At 35.3% G+C, this 16,892-nt stretch overlaps 1 protein-coding gene across 4 annotated transcripts in view; it reads left to right on the forward strand.

Moving 5' to 3' along the window:
* MON2 (MON2 homolog, regulator of endosome-to-Golgi trafficking) overlaps positions 1-16,892 on the forward strand; it is a 117,622-nt gene that overhangs the window by 83,642 nt on the left and 17,088 nt on the right. For 3 of the 4 annotated variants that reach the window (XM_015079515.3, XM_053226447.1, XM_053226448.1), the window contains 5 exons: positions 3,144-3,772; positions 8,209-8,352; positions 8,941-8,958; positions 9,242-9,370; positions 13,417-13,607. In XM_015079515.3, the coding sequence (XP_014935001.2) occupies positions 3,144-3,772; positions 8,209-8,352; positions 8,941-8,958; positions 9,242-9,370; positions 13,417-13,607 (1,111 nt within the window). The remainder of the gene's footprint in view (positions 1-3,143; positions 3,773-8,208; positions 8,353-8,940; positions 8,959-9,241; positions 9,371-13,416; positions 13,608-16,892) is intronic. The other variant, XM_015079517.3, reaches the window with a different exon arrangement.

Here is a 16,892-nt window from a genome sequence, read left to right on the forward strand (position 1 = left end):
TTTGGCTTTTTTGTTCCTGTTTATGTTAAAGCATAAGCATATTTATTCTTTCCATCAGCAGTTTTGTGTGTTCTTTATGTTCATTTTTTCCTTTTTTTACCAAGAGTGGTCTCTAATGTTTGATCCTTTTTGCTCTCCTAGAGCTTAATGTTAAATGTATATAAAAATCCTAGTTTTTTATTTCCATATAAAATTTACATAAAATGAAATGTACCAGTCTTAACTATATATTTGCTGAGTTTTAACCAAATAAGCATCATTTTTAATATGACTGTGATAGGGCACCTAGATGGCTCAGTTGGTTAAACGTCGGATTCTTGATTTTGGCTCAGGTTATGATCTCACACTTTATGAATATGAGCCCTGAGTGTGAAGCCTGCTTGGGATTCTCTCTCATTTCCTCTCTCTTTACCCCTCCCCTATTCATGTTCTCTCTCTCAAAATAAACTTAAAAAAACAAAAACAAAAAAACTTCCATGATAGTTACTTTGTTTTAAAAGCTAAAACCTCGGGCACCTGAGTGGCATAGTTGGTTAAGTGTCAGACTTTGGCTCAGGTCATGATCTCATGGTTCATGAGTTTGAGCCCCACATCAGTCTCTGGGCTGACAGCTTGGAGCTTGGAGCTGGCTTCGGATTCTGTGTTTCCCTCTCTCTCTCTCTCTGCCCCTCCCCCCCCTCACTCTCTCTCTCTCTCTCTCTCTCTCTCTCTCTGTCTCTCTCTCTCTCAAAAATAAACATTAAAAAATTTTTAAAGTATGGGGCACCTGAGTGGCTTAGTCAGTTAAGTACCCAACTTCGGCTCAAGTCATGATCTCACAGTCAGTGGGTTCAAGCCCCAAATCAGGCTCTGTGCTGAAAGCTCAGAGCCTGGAGCCAGCTTCGGATTCTGTGTCTCCTTCTCTCTCTCTGCCCTCCCCTGCTCACACTCTGTCAAAAATAAACATCAAAAAATAAATAAATAAATAAATAAATAAATAAATAAATAAACAAATAAATAAATAAATAAATGTAAAACCTAATAAATAAAGATCTAGTTTTTTAAAAATGAAGGCTGTTTGTGTAGCTTTATTGGAAAATGGTCTATATTATTTTAGAATAAGGTTCATATTTTCAACATAACCATGAGCAATATATACTTACATCTAGTCTTTTAGAATGTGTACTTTTTCCTAGATATAGAATATTTTAAAAGAGGAATTACAGGGTTTTCCTTCCCGTGGTATGGAATATTCTAAATATGAGATTGAGTCCCCACTCTGATGTCAGCTCAAGTCATGGTCTCATGGTTCCTATTGAGCCCCATGAGCAGAGCCTATTTGTTTGGGATTCTCTCTCTCCCTCTTTCTCTGCCCCTTCTCCACTTGTACACACGTGCTCTCACTTTCAAAATAAACTTTTAAAAAATCTGTTTTTTATTGTATGTAAGTTATACCTCAATTTTTAATAATAAAAAAAAAAAACAAAAAACGTGGAAAGGAAGAGGCATATAACTGGCCAGGTGTTATTTTTTGTCCTGTATAGGCAGAGTAGTACCTATTGTTTCATCCCAGAACTGCTTCCAGCTTTTCTGTTAACTGATTGCTTCCTCAGAAATATGAGGATAAATTTAAAAATTTACTCATTTATAGCCTTTGTGAAATGACTTTAAACCTTAATTATTTATGTATGTCACAGCCTACTTATGTCACCCTGCTTTGGAAAATGTCAGTTCTTCTGATTTTTGTGTTAAATGCATGTATGTGGGTAATAAGCCATTCTGTTAACAAAGCCATTGGGGTAAATTGCTCTAGGAACAAGGTCATTTTTGCTGGGTTTCATAGAAACAGACTACATGTTGCTGTAAAGAACTTCAACATAAATGTGCTTACCTGGTCATAGGAGTAGAACAAGAGATTGGATTGATCAGTGGAAGCCAACAACTGCCACTCAGCCCATACTCTGCTGTGGGTGGGTCAGCAGACTCCATTTCACATGAGAGGAGCAGATTTAGACTCAAAGTTGTAAAAAGACAGTCTCTTCTTTATGGTGCACTTTCTTCTGGTGACTCACTGTAATTGGGAAGAAATGTTTAAGAAAATTCTACAACGAAATAAAAAAAGAATTCTGCAGCTCTAAGTTATTAAAATATGAAAAGGCGTGAAGTTGAGATTTCATGAGTAGAGCATAGTGTATTTTAAAAACTTAGGCCAATAAAAAAATACATATTATTCTGTTATAATTTGTAACTTTTCCAATATGTTTAAGAGTGAGAACATCTTATCTTAATCATTAAATAAAGGTAGATGAGTAAATCAAAGTTGTTACTGAAAAGCTTTTGTTTTTACCCTCTTACATTTTTATTCTGTTTTCCGTAGGCAGAAATAACTAGGAAATAGTGTGAACATGTGTATATACATTTATAGGGTTTTGTTTTTAATATTTTTTATTTAAATTTTTTTTTTTTAATTTTAGAGAGCATAAGTGAGGGAAGGAGGCAGAGAGAGAGAAAGAATCAAGTAGGCTCCACACTCAGTGCAGAGTCCCTGATGCAGGGCTCAATCCCACGACCTGGGGCTTGATCCCACCACCCTGGGGTCACGACCTGAACCTAAATCAAGAATTGGTCTCAACCAACTGAGCCACACAGGTGCCCCTATACAGTTTTGTTCTTAAGACCAAAACATTGATATACTCATCCTCTTCTTGGTGCCCTTTGTCCCTAGATCTGAAAAAAAATTTTTACTTGATTTTTGGGTTTCATTGATTTTCTTTTTTTTTTAATTAAAAAAAATTTTTTATTTATTTTTGAGAGAGACAGAGTAAGAACACAGGAGGGACCGACAGAGAGGGAGACACAGAATCTGAAGCATGATCCAGGCTCTGAGCTGTCAGCACAGAGCCTGACATGGGGCTTGAACTCACAAGCCATGAAATCATGACCCAAGCCGAAGTCAGACGGCTGAAGTCAGAGGCCTAACTGACTGAGCCACCCAGGCGCTCCAAGGTTTCATTGATTTTAATTCACACTGTTAGTACCTTAGTACTTGATCATATTTCTTCAGTTTTATAAGAATTTAAGCAGAAAAATAAATTGTAAAGTTTGCAATAGTCTGAGAAATCTTGACCATTTTGATAGATTTTGTTTTTCTCTTCCCGATACAGGAGATTTTTCAAGAGCATGGGATGTTCTTCTTGACCACATACAATCAGCTGCACTCAGCAAAAACAATGAAGTATCTCTGGCTGCCCTGAAAAGCTTCCAGGAAATTTTACAGATTGTGTCCCCCGTCAGAGACTCAGATAAGCCCGAGACACCACCTGCAGTTAATGTACCTGTACCTGTCCTGCTAGGGTCCATATCAGGCCCTGGCCTGAGCAGACCGTTTGTAAGAACAGATTCCATTGGAGAGAAACTTGGACGATACAACAGCTCTGAGCCACCCATAGTTACTGACGAGCTTGAAGATTTGAATCTCTGGTGGGCTGCATGGAATACCTGGTATAGAATTGGATCGGAAAGCACTAAGCCTCCTGTTACTTTTGACAAGTTGACTTTCATCCCCAGCCAGCCTTTCCTTACAGCTTTAACTCAGATATTCCCAGCTCTCTACCAGCACATAAAGGCTGGTTTCAGCATGGGCGACTTGCAGAAGCTGGGAGTCACACTGCATAGTGCTGTGTCAGTCCCCATAAGTTCAGACGCGTCCCCTTTCATTCTTCCATCTTATACTGAAGCAGTTTTGACAAGTTTACAAGAAGCTGTGCTTACAGCTTTAGATGTTCTCCAGAAGGTAATAGAGTTTCAGTGGCTGTCTAAACAATAACGTGTGTGGTTCTCTGGAAGTTTTTTAGTTTGCCACATATTTTTTAAGATAAATTCTGGATCAGCAAGATTGTTGTATATGCATACTTTCAGATAAACCCAAGGTTCTAAACATCCAGTTACTTTAAAAACTTAGGGCTTTCTGATGTATTTGAAAAGGTAATTCAGGTTTATTTTGAGAGAGTTTCAGAAACTGCCTGTATCCTCTTTTTTCTATTCACCAACATTTTTGGTTTGATTATGCAGCTCTTCACAAGAGGGTATATACTTCTCTGAATAACAGCTTTAGTGAAGTACTTCTATAATTAGAAAATCAATAAGTTATGGGATTATATATATCTGTATTTTTTCATTGTACTTAAATTTAGCTCTGGAATTGTTGGAAGCTTATATTTTAAAAAAAAGAAGTAAGAATAAATTTAAAAGTATGTTTCTCACAGAAATTGCAAAAAGATAGATTTTACCTATGTGTGTTTTGTTACTGTGAAAAAGTTACTAAAACAAACAGACCTAAAAATCATTGAGCAAATTCCAACTAGCAGGCAAAACCAGATCAGAATCAAAGAGTTCTCTAAACCAGCAAGGTAATTGTTGGCACAATTCACAACAAACAAACTGCTAAACAGAAAAATGCCAACCGAGGAGCCAGCAATTCCAGCAAAGTCGCTGTGACATTCTAGCAAAATTAGAATGGAACTAGATTCTGATTACTCATGTGTTACCAGATTTGTGTATGGCAGATCGTTTTCTAATTAGCTGATTGCATTATATCCAGCTGGAATGATGAAAACTTTCACAGTGAAAGTAGTGGTTTCTGCTACACCAGAATACCTCTTCACTGGCTCTGGAAGAAGTCTAGCTGTGCAGTAACCTTGATCTCTTTAACCCTAGTGGTCTGTGCAGAGAAACAAATTGTGTAGAAACTTAAATTTTAAGAGAATCTGACGTTTAAAAAAATTTATTGTAGGGTTATCAGTTTTCCACAATCAAAATCAAAATAGCTGTTTTTATTTTCAGTGAAGAAAAAAAGTAGCCTGTTAGTACCTACTTTTCCCCCCTTGATTGACCATGCACATGTTACTTATGCAGTGCCCTGGAGGGAATTGAAAAGTTATTCTGTCAGCAAAACAAAGCACAGACCTTAAGTGATGTCTATAATCTACAACACGCATTTAGATGTTAGATTCAGGTTTTTATAAACAAAGAAATAACAACAAACCTCCAAAATTCTTTTCAAGGAAAAAAAATTATTAATTTTTATTTATTTATTTATTTATTTATTTATTTATGTTTAATGCTTTTTATTTTGGGGAGAGAGAGAGAGAGAGTGCAAGCAGGGGATGGGCAGAGAGGGAGGGAGTCACAGAATCCAAAGCAGGCTCCAGGTTCTGAAATGTCAGCACAGAGCCTGATGGGGGCTCAAACTCCCTAACCGCGAGATCACGTGAGCCAAAGTCGGACGCTTGACTGACTGAGCCACTCAGGCTGTATAATTTTATTTTTAAAAGCTCTGCTTTAGCAGTGTGAGAACAAGTAGAATCATTTACTTCAACTACTAGGAACTTTTTCTGAGCTTTTACTAGTTTTGAAAACAACATATACCTTCATTCTGAAACTTAGGAAGCCTTATTTGTTGTTCATTTGTATCAACTGATGCAATTTTGCATTACTAATTCTCACTCTAGCTGTTGTTTATTACTTCTATAATTATCTAAATGGTATTTTATAACACTTGAATATGATTCAGACATATGGTGTCTTTAATATTTCCTAATGGAAAAAGTAAGATATTTCACTATCAGTAAAAGTGTTTCTGTATTTTTTTCCCACGTGTGTCAGAAAATTTTTTCATAAGCAAAATTTACTTGCTTTGGGACTTTATAATTAAATTAGTTTTCCAACGAAACTTTTTATTGGTTAAAGATAATTTCCTTTGTAAAAAACTCATTTTTTATTTCACGTTTACCCTTACATAGTTCAAAGCTACAGAGTGACAGTCTTCTCTTGGTTTTTAAATCACTAGATCCCACTAAATTGATTTAGTTATGTATGCTAATTAATTTTTCTTGGCCAAGATATTTTGACATGCGTGGGACCTGAGAATTTGATTCTGTTTTCCCTGAGTTCTGAGGTCAGGAGACTGCATCTGTCTTATTTATTACTAAACTTCCAGTCAGATGGCTGGACGCTGTATCTGCCTCCATCATCAAGACTGTTGGAGGGGTACTCCAGGAGACACCGGCACATTGTGTGTGAATGGTGCCCGGGGAGTTGTGCAGTGAAGCCCTGCCTGCTGCTTAATGGGGCAAGTTTCTGACTCTCTTTATTCATGAGCTTCCTAATCTATAAAATGAAAATGATAAATCTACAATTTTTTTTCTTATTAAATGGGATTTGCAAGGCATTTACTGCTTGGCACAGTTAAACATTGAGTGAATGTTAGCTGTTACTGTCTGTATCATCAAGTTCCCTGGCATAGATCTTAGTTTCTGAGTTGAGGAGGCAAAAAAAAGTCTTTGTATAAGTAGGCACTGAATGAATTATTGTTTAAGGACTTAATAAGAGAAACCTTGAACCACAGGAGAGGTTGGATGTCCATTTTCTGTTCTTGTTTTCACATATAGTTTTCAAACTGGACTAATAGGAAATGTGCAGCTTGCTGACTGATTCGTAGCTTTTGAACTGAAATCTGTTATCAGGTTCATACTATAGTTTTTTCTGATATACAAATTTAAGAACACTGAAAGAAAACCAATAACTTTTTCTTAGATGGAGTTTTTTTTTGAAAAATGTCAATTCAATAGTATGCATTTTAAGATTGCTGGAATTGCTTATTAAGTCAGCTATGACAATACAGTATGTTTTCTTTTTATAAACAGCCACTGAAAATTGAAATGTGTAGTCAAAGTCATTGTTTGGTGCTAAGATATTTCCAGAGAAACTGTTAATACTTAGTTTTGTAAGGTAATCATATGGGCTTTACTTTTTTTTAGTCCTTGAAACTTAAGAATCCACTTAGGATAATTTTTTCTTTTTCACAGTAATTACTGCTTATTTACTTCTGAGAATTAAGACTCAGCAAGAGCTTAATAAAAAAGAAAGTGAAATTTAACAGAAGCAGTCAGTAGAGTGATTTTTTTAGGCTGTATACCATTCAGATTCCTCTAATTCACTATTACAGAGAAAAATAACCAAATATTGAGAGATAGTATTAGATGTCTTCTTTTTTTTTTTTTTTTTTTACATTGTATTTATAGGATGATCTAACTTAGGTATGGGCAGCACTTTGCTTATCTACTTTATATTTCAAGACACTTTTCTCTAAAACTTCAGTTAAAACTAAATGGCTCTGTCTTCTCTGAGGGAAGATAAAATTAATCTATTACCTGACAGATCAAAAAGCCATGGGTTCTGGAAAACCATAAATGTTGTGTGCATCTTTTTAAAGGAATTCCCTAAAAATTTGAAATGCTTTGAATTTTGATCTATTTTGAGAGTATTCAAGTGCAGAATGATTATGTTTTTTGTTTTGTAAATAAAGCGCAAGTATATTTTAGATACTACATAAATACTATCATTGAATATTTTTCACACAGAAAAGAAACATTAAAACAGGAATATGTGAAAGGATGGGAGGAGAAAACACATTTGTTGCTAGAAAAAATGAAAATATAAGACTCATTTTAAGTACTTTCAGGCTATCTGAAGTAATTAAAATCTGTAGTGTCAGGATATGTATTTTATTCTGTTTTATCAAATTATTTATAGCAATAAGTTTAATTTCTATTAAAAATTTTAAATTCTTTTGTTTTAAATCAAGTCTGTATATTCAGATACATTAGACATTAAATATACACTGCCAGGTCAAAAAATTCACATATACATTTCTTTTAGAAACAAATTTTCACACATTTTCCCAATGATGGTATACGTGATTATTTGTTAAAGTTAGGAGACTAAGCATAGTGCAGAAATCAGCTGTCATTTCAGTGAACTGATGCCATTACTTAAATAGAAGTCAGTATCAGTCAATATCCTCTTGGTCAATGAAGCATTCTTGATGACCTAATGGCTGTATTACTGAACAAATGATCGGATTGTGGAACCTCAGGACTGCCTGGGACTCCTTTTCAAGTGCTTGCTCTTTTTCTAGTCTGTTAAGTAATAAATCACACTTTTTATTAAAAGGCATTTTTTAGCTGATCAACACAGTTAGCTTACACTGTATTCAATAATAGCTTAAAATAGCTTGTAATAGCTCTGTCCTTCAGGGCTTATAAAAGATTGTATAATACTTATATAAAATAGGACAGTCTTTCAGATTCTTTGGTTAAGTGCATATACAGTGAAGAACTTATTGGAATTTAGATTATGCATTCTGTTGTTCATATTTTGCTTTTATAGGCCATCTGTGTAGGGCCAGAAAACATGCAGATAATGTATCCAGCTATATTTGACCAGTTACTGGCATTTGTGGAATTTTCCTGTAAACCTCCACAGTATGGACAGCTGGAAACAAAGCACATTGCAAATGCAAAATATAATCAGGTAATTTACTCTAAATTATATTTTCTCTGTAAGATTTCATGCCTTATTAACAGTTCCACTTAAGATGGACTTTTGAGTATCTCAGAAATTTGTCATTTACAAATAAACTTTCATATGTCTGTTAACAGTTTAAACTGAAACACTTTTTGGAAAACCTTTTCCGTGTTCCATTTTTTTCTTGTTTTTGACTTTCCTTTCCCAAGTAGTTCTCTAGAAAGTTTGGCCTTTCATGTTACATTTTTCTTCAGAGGTCCTTTCTTGGCTGCCCCACCCCATTACAAAATGGCTTCTAAATCCCTAAGCCTAATCTTGTCTAAATATCTGTAATACAAAATGAAGAAATCTGTGTGTGCTAAATAAATTGTCTACTGCTGGTGTGAAATGTAGTTGGATTTTATGTCAAAGATAGCCATAGTTGGCAAATTTTGGCTTTGTTTTGGCTTAGAGGAAAAATAAGTTTCTGAATGCATGCACAGGCTGATTTTGTTCCCTCAACATAAAATAATTTTACATCATCCGAAAAGTAGTTTTAATGTGTATTAACTTTTCTCATTCTATTTGTCTTGCAACACAATGGAATCACAATAGATCCAACTATTTGCACCGGTGAGTTAAATTTCCTAAAATTGTCCTAACCTATTGGCAACAAGTAAAACACATCCTTCCCAGTACTTGATAGAATGCTCTCTGCTTTTTCTGATAGTTTTAATTTTTGCCTGGCTGAAAATTACTCTTTCATGAAGTACATATCTCTTTGAAAACTTTGCATGTGATATAATCTTGACCTAAAACCAAGGACTGAACTTTAAGACAAAGAAGGTTTCTCTTTGAAAACAACATAATTTAATCTCATTTATTTTTAACTCCATGTGAAAATATTACTTTTTAGGCGGAATGGGTAGCCTTGAATTATGTACCGTTTGCTGAAAGGTCTTTAGAAGTAGTTGTGGATTTATACCAAAAAACAGCCTGTCACAAAGCAGTGGTGAATGAGAAAGTACTCCAGAATATTATTAAGGTATCTTTTTTTTTAATTTCTATACTCTCACTTGATGATGATACTATTATTGAAATTACAGTAAATTATTGAAATTATAGGTAGTGATATATTATCATATATTGAGATAATGGAAAATATTTATATAATTATTTGTAGAGACTTTTCTCCAACATTCATGGATCATATTTAGGAAGCCATTTTTCTACAGTATGAAAAATTCTTTTTTTTTTTTTTTTTAATTCACATCCAAGTTAGCTAGCCAAAGTATGGGAAGAAAAGTTCTTTTTTTAATGAAAAATATTTTAAAGTAAGTATGCATTGGACTTTTTTCACTTCTTAAATTTTGCCAAAGGATAACAAAGTATCCTGTTTCTTATACTTCAAGGTTGATGAGTATTCAGGGGAGAAGTTTATCGCCCATTGACTTAACTGATCATGCATGCCTTTTCTGTTTTTAAAGCCAGTTCCCTAGTGTATGGACAACCATTTGCAAAAACTCATCTCTAGTAGATTATGTCTGATTCTTCCAAAGTCTGTTTCTTGTTTTTTTTCCCTGTGTTTTGAAGAACACACCTAAACCTTGCCTTCTATAGGCCAATATGAACTGTCTTCCCTCATGGAGAAGGCCTTTCTCTGTTTCAAAGCTCATCCTTCTCTCTGTGTCCCTCCTTTCCTCTTTCCCTCTTTTTTTGTTGGTGATGCTTTGTTTCATTTTCCTTTTAGTCTCATAAACTGTACCTTGGAAAGATGATTAAGCCCTTTATAGAAGAACTTTCTCTCACTTTACTTCCTACTCAAATGGCCCATCCCCTTTCAGCTTTTCTTTCCTTCCAAATTCCTTTAAACAGCTTGTGGCCTTCATCTAAGCTGCCACTCGCTCTCACCCCGCTGCATGCTGGCTTACTTTCATATGGTGCTCCAGAAATGACTTAAAAGTTTAGAAGATCAAATCTTCAAATCCTGTGTGCTTTTCTAATTATCCTCCTTGTCCTATGATACTGCCCTTAACCTTCTTTAAACTCCTTCCCATGATTTTTGTCATACTCTTCCTTCCCCTCCCTACTCATCCCATCACAACTATTCTCTCCTCATTCATTGAGAATAGTTTGTAAGCACCTCTGTTGCCAGGTACTAACTAGTAGAAATTTAAAAATGAGCAAGATAATTCTTACATTTAATAATTCAGTGAAGGGAATATAGAAAAGGCAGACAAAGTATGTTAAGTCCTAAGTGAAGAGTACACAGTGGATTCAGATAGACCTGCCTGAGTGTATTGCTGTTTACTTGCTGCTGTATAATTTTGGGTAAATGGACCTGTCAGAGCGTTTCTCATCTATAAAAGAAGGTTGATACCAATACCACTTAATATGTCTTAACTATTGAGAGACTCATTCGAGATACAGCTTATAATGATACTTGCCAAGTAGTCAGTGCTGAGTAAAAAGTTAGGTTCCCACCTCCCATCCCCCATAGACAAGGAAATAACTGAAGTATCCAGAGGATTTTGGCAAGGATCAACAGAAGTGACACTTGAAGGAGTAATAGATTTGCTAGGGAGAAGGCACAGGATTAAGCAATGTAAAAGATTGTGGTATTTTTTAAAGAAATTTTGAGAAATTCCATTTAGGGAGATATCAGGACCTAGAATAAGTCTTAAAAAATAGCTATGGTTCTTATAAGCCATTGTAAGGAATCAGACTTTATTCTTTAGCCATTGAAGAGTGACATGAATCAGTTTGTATGTTAAAAGAATTAAATAATCTATTTTCTGTACTCCTTCCCCCTACCCCTTTTAAAAAAAATGTTTGTTTATTTTAAGAGAGAGCTTGTGTGAGCAGGCAGAGAGAGGGAGAGAGAAAATCCCAAACAGGCTATGCACTCACAGTGTGGTGCTTGAACTCAGAGAACTGTGACAGCATGACCTGAGCTGAAATCAAGAGTTGGATGCTTTGGAGCACCTGGGTGGCTCAGTCAGTTGAGTGCCCAACTTTGGCTTAGGTCACAGTCTCACGGGTCATGGGTTCGAGCCCCGCATCGGGCTCTGTGCTGATGGCTCAGAGCCTGGAGCCTGCTTCGGATTCTGTGTCTTCCTCTCTCTTTGCCCCTCTCCCACTCGCACTCTGCCTATCTCTCTCTCAAAGATAATAAATAAACATTAAAAATAAATAATAAATAAGTAAACATTAAAAAAAACAAGAGTTGGACACTTAGCTGACTGAGCCACCCATGCGCTCCTATGCTGCCCTTTCTTGATGCCACTCACTACACTGTATTGTGATTAATTGGACAAGACTCTTTCTTTCTCAAAAATTGTGAGCTTTGTGGCAGCAAGAGCAGATTTCTCAGTTCCACACAGATTTACTGAGTATATGCTTTAAACCAATCTCCATCTTAGTTGCTTACATGTTTTTAAACAAAAAATGTACAAATCACATAAATCTACTGTGTGTAACATTCCCTTAATTTCAGTAAAATATTAATTGTAGTAGTTAATTATATTTTTCTTTTATCTAACCTTGAGTTATAAAATGTTAACTTAGACTGGCCCTTGTATAATTTAGCACTGTTTTCTTTGCAAATGGCAAACACTCAGGCTCTGATTAGCCTTAACAATAAAAGGGATTTATTGCCATGCTTAGTTGGAAAATTCAGAGATGGAGGGTTTTAGGATTGGTTTATCCAGTGGTTCTGCAGTGTCAACAAAAATCAAGTTTTTTTTTCTCTCCATTCTGCTTTTCCAAAGATTGATTACACCCCATGTTTCTCCTCATAGTTACAGGCTAATAAGGGGTTTGATGTCCAGTAGGAGGTGTGTGTATATACGTGGTTCTTATCATATTATTCTTCTTAAGTTTCTAAAATTAACCTTAATTGGACCAGCTTTAGTCCTATGCCCAGTCTTGAACCAGTGATTATGGTCAGGGAAATGGAGTAGATTGATTTGCTTAATGAGCTAATCATCTCTTTACCCTAAATCCCAAGTGGAATTGAAGTCAGGTTCCCCCAAAGCACCTGGGGAAAGGAAAGGAATAGATCTGGCTAGGCTAATTATCTCTTAGTGGAGGCCCATTTCATGCTAACATGTAATGGTTCATGAAGTGAGTAAGTAATAATTTGTATGGACGATGATGAAATTAAGTTTTATATTCACTCCATAACCTTGAAATATGAAAATTTATCTCTGCTACTCTTTATCTTTCTGAGACTAGGATTTTTATATAAAAGTAGGATTTTTACTCTAATGTACATTATCTGCTGATATGCTGAAACTGGGAATTTGATCAGTCTAGCCTTGTAGTTGCTGGATAGAACTATAGCCAGAGGACTTCATTCTGAACCACCAAATTAGTTCTTTAATGGTTTATAGTGACCTACCTCAAAAGTTGACCAGTTAAAAAGTAAATCTCAACATCACAGTCACATCACTATACGTAACTCAGATGCTTTACTCCTGTATCTGCAAGGGTTAAGGAATAAACAGTCTTTCTGAATTATCAAACTTACTGAAATAACTTGGAAAATGAAAAAGTACATTAAAATGTTAGAGTAGAACATTAAGTTCAAAGAATTTTAGAGATAAAACATAAGACTTCAAAGTATTGATGCTTTAGGTTATATTTACCTAACCAATAGTGAAAAAATACAAGGTGTTGATCTTTCTTAAATGGGAGAACCCCATCAGTCAAATTATTTTCTGCTAGGAAAAATATGGCAGAACATTCTAATTCTGTAACAGTAAGTTGAGAGAAACTGCGAAATTTTAAGTTTACTCTTCCTATCTTTTTGGATAACATCCCTATATTTTATGATGAGAAACTGAAGTTCAAAAGGTTGTTACTCATTCAGGGTCATTGTTTATAAAATGGAAACAGAATATCTTTTTAGGCAGTAGGATTTGAGGACCATGTCTGAAATACTGATTTTTCTAGAAAATAATATCCTTTTTTTAAGTGAAAATACCTGTGCTCTTATTTTTTTCTCTTTGCTATAGTTTTTTTAAGTAATTAAAGCTGTATTTATATATTTTAATTAATACATATCTTAAATTGTCTTTATTTTCACAGACCCTTAGGGTTCCTCTCAGTTTGAAATATTCCTGCCCTTCTGAAAGCACATGGAAACTAGCAGTATCTTCTCTCCTCAAAGTTCTTTCTATTGGGCTACCTGTTGCCCGGCAGCATGCTTCTTCTGGAAAATTTGACAGTATGTGGCCAGAACTAGCCAATACTTTTGAAGACTTTCTCTTTACTAAAAGGTCAGCTCATTCAATTTTACAATTAAGACAATCTCTCAAAAAGTACCTGTGATCTAAAAACAATCTTTCTCATTACTCATTAACAAAGTAATTATTAAGATTGCCATGTTGTATACGAAGCAAGACTGAGTAGACCTTTATCCACTAGGTACATTATCATGAGCAATGGAGATTTTTGCTTTTTACACTGTTTTTGTTTTTTTAAGCTTATTTATTTATTTTGAGAGAGAAAGAGGGGGAGAGAGAGAGCCCATGTGCAGGAGAGGGGCAGAAAGAGAGGGAGAATCCCAAGCAGGCTCTGCGTTGTCAGTGCAGAGCTTGTTGCAGAACTCAATCCCACGAACGGTGAGATTATGACCTCACCTGAAATGAAGAGTCGGAAGCTTACCCCACTGAGCCACCCAGGTGCCCCTACAGTGGTTTTTTTGTTTTTTTGTCTTTTTAAATGTTTACTCTTGAGAGAGAGAGACAGAGACAGAGCAAGAGCTGGGGAGGGGCAGAGCGGGGAGGGACACAGAATCCGAAGCAGGCTCCAGGCTCTGAGCTGTCAGCACAGTGCCTCACTCCTGGTTTGAACTCAGAAACCGTGAAATCATGACCTGAGCCGAAGTCAGACACTTAACCAACTGAGCCACCCAGGTGCCCTGTGTTTTTAAGACAGAAGTCTGTAAGACAATATGGATGCATCATAATTAAGGTTTTAACTTGAGGAAGCTAAGAAGATCTGTTTTTTAAATCTGCTGCCCATTTGACATCGCAAGAGGAAAACAATTGCAATAAATTAGTGTTGCACCAGAATAAATACGATTAGTGATGATCATGATTAGCTCTTTAAGATGTTAGTTTTGGTGGGGGCACCTGGGTGGCTCAGTCAGTTAAGCGTCCACCTTTGGCTCAGGTCATGATCTCACGGTTCGTGGATTCGAGCCCCTCATCAGGCTCTGTGCTGACAGCTCAGAGCCTGGAGCCTGCTTCGGTTTCTGTGTCTCCCTCTCTCTCTGCTCCTCCCCCACTCATGCTCTGTCTCTCTCTCAAAAATAAATAAATATTAAAAAAAATTTTTTTAAATAAAAAAATATGTTAGTTTTGGTGAAGAAGAGTGGAATTTTCATTGTGTGACATCCATCTGAAGGCTTATGTTTATGGATCATCTTTTGACCCCTCACTGAGTGAGAGTAGGATAATTAGAAGACATACTAAATTTTATGAATGAGGAATCTGTGGGCTAACTTAAATTTTGTATAAAAGCTTATCTGGTATTTCAAAATTGAAAGTAGTAACATCCTAATTTCTGTTTCCACAAATGGTCAGATTTTGTTTTACTTTCTTTTCTTTTTTTTTTTTAAGTTTATTTATTAGAGAGAGAGAGAAAGAGAAAGAACACAAGCAGAGGAGGGGCAGAGAGAGAGGGAGAGAGAGAATCCTCAGCATGCTCCACACTCAGCGTGGAGCCAAGGTAGGGCTCAATTATAGGACCACGAGATCACGACCTGAGCCCATATCAAGAGTCAGACGCCTAACTGACTGAGCCACCCAAGTACCCCTTGTTTACTTTCTTATGTATCTCATCTCTAGAAATCTTGTAAATACCAATGTAAGCATACTCTGTATTTGCAGGAAAATTATAAGGACTCAAAGTACATTGAAACAAACTATCTTTTTATCTGTAACTCTGAAAATTTGAATTTCTTTGTGGATTCCATTGCCCAAAATCGCTATATTAATTTGTATGAATCAAATAGGTTTAGAGATTTAAACTTTTCTTTTTCCTTCTCAGTTGTCTGTATATTCATGTTGTTTTATTATTTTGTTTTTATTTATTTTTATTTATTTTTTATTTTTATTTTTTTAAAATTTTTATTTATTTTTCTTTTTATTTATTTTTTAAAGATTTTACTTTTACATAATCTCCTCACCTAGCATGGGGCTTGAACCCACAACCCCAAGACCAAGAGGTGCACGCTACACCAACTGAGCCAGCCAGGTGTCCCATAATAATATAACCTTTTAGAGCAGGTTTTTTGGCAATGAGTAAAACTTATTTGTTTTCTTTTGGCTGGGTCTTTCTACCATCTTACTTAATTCTCAGGTTTCTTATTGAACATTTTTCATTTTCCAAACTTTGTTCTTATTAAGTTCAGTTTTCTGAAATTAATTTTATGTGTTTGTGTACAATAAAGTAGGCAATGAAACAAAAGGCCTAATAATAGAAACTGCACATCTTATGTCATTTTGTATTAATGCAGTCGTACTATAATTCATTATAGTTTTTAGCCCAACGGCAGCCCTGCTTACATTAAAGTTTTGGGTGTATTGAGTATGTTGAAAATCATATTACTTAAGAAAGCAGACAGCATAGTGGGTAAGAGCACTGACTTAGGAGTGGGGCCATCTGGATTCAAACCTTGACTATATTACTTTATAACTGAGATGTTTTGGACAAGTTACTTAACCTCTCAGGGACTCATTACCTTATCTGTTAATGGGAATTATACTTAACTCATAGGGTCATTATGAGGGTTAAGTCACTTAAAATAAATGACTCCTTAGAGTAGTACCTGGCATGTAAGTGTTTTAAAATGCTTGCTACCACTATTATTATCCTCATTATTTCCTTTCCTTAAGAGAAAGTGATGCTATCCGTATCCTTTCCCATCAAAAAGCCATATTTTAAACTAGAATTTTAAAGACCAAAACTGTAAATAACTAGGAGTAGGAAATTTACTTCTAAATTTGGAATTGTGTATAATGGCTAGAAAATAATAAAGATACTGACTTCAGCTGTCAGTAACACAGAATCAGTGTTCTCAGTTGTAGTTACTCTACTTATAGATTTACGCCTTCTACTACATGGAGTAGTAGAGACATACCCTACATTGAAAGTCATGACCTACTTTGGACTCTATCACCTACTTCCTGTTGACCTTGGACTGGTCATTTTTATTTCATAGTCCAAAAAATATTTTAAAGCTCAAATTGAAAACTTGCATTAGTTAGCTGAAGCTAAAAATGGCAGTGCTCACTAGGAGAACTTAAAACAATGCACATTTTCAGTTTCATGAGGTTTTGTTTTTTGTTTTTCAAATAATTGATTACTTTGGAAATCACAAAATATTATTTTATGTCATATATGTACTTGTTCTATAACTGAAGTTCATCAGTAATATTGAACAGTAGGGTGTTTCAGAATGTTGCTTGGAATAATAAGGCCTTAGTTTTTATATAATACTAATATTTGAGCATATTTCATCTTGGAACATTTATAAGTCCTTTAACTTAATATAC

The sequence above is a fragment of the Acinonyx jubatus genome, chromosome B4, assembly GCF_027475565.1.
Source record: "Acinonyx jubatus isolate Ajub_Pintada_27869175 chromosome B4, VMU_Ajub_asm_v1.0, whole genome shotgun sequence".
Classification (NCBI taxonomy): Eukaryota; Metazoa; Chordata; class Mammalia; order Carnivora; family Felidae; genus Acinonyx; species Acinonyx jubatus.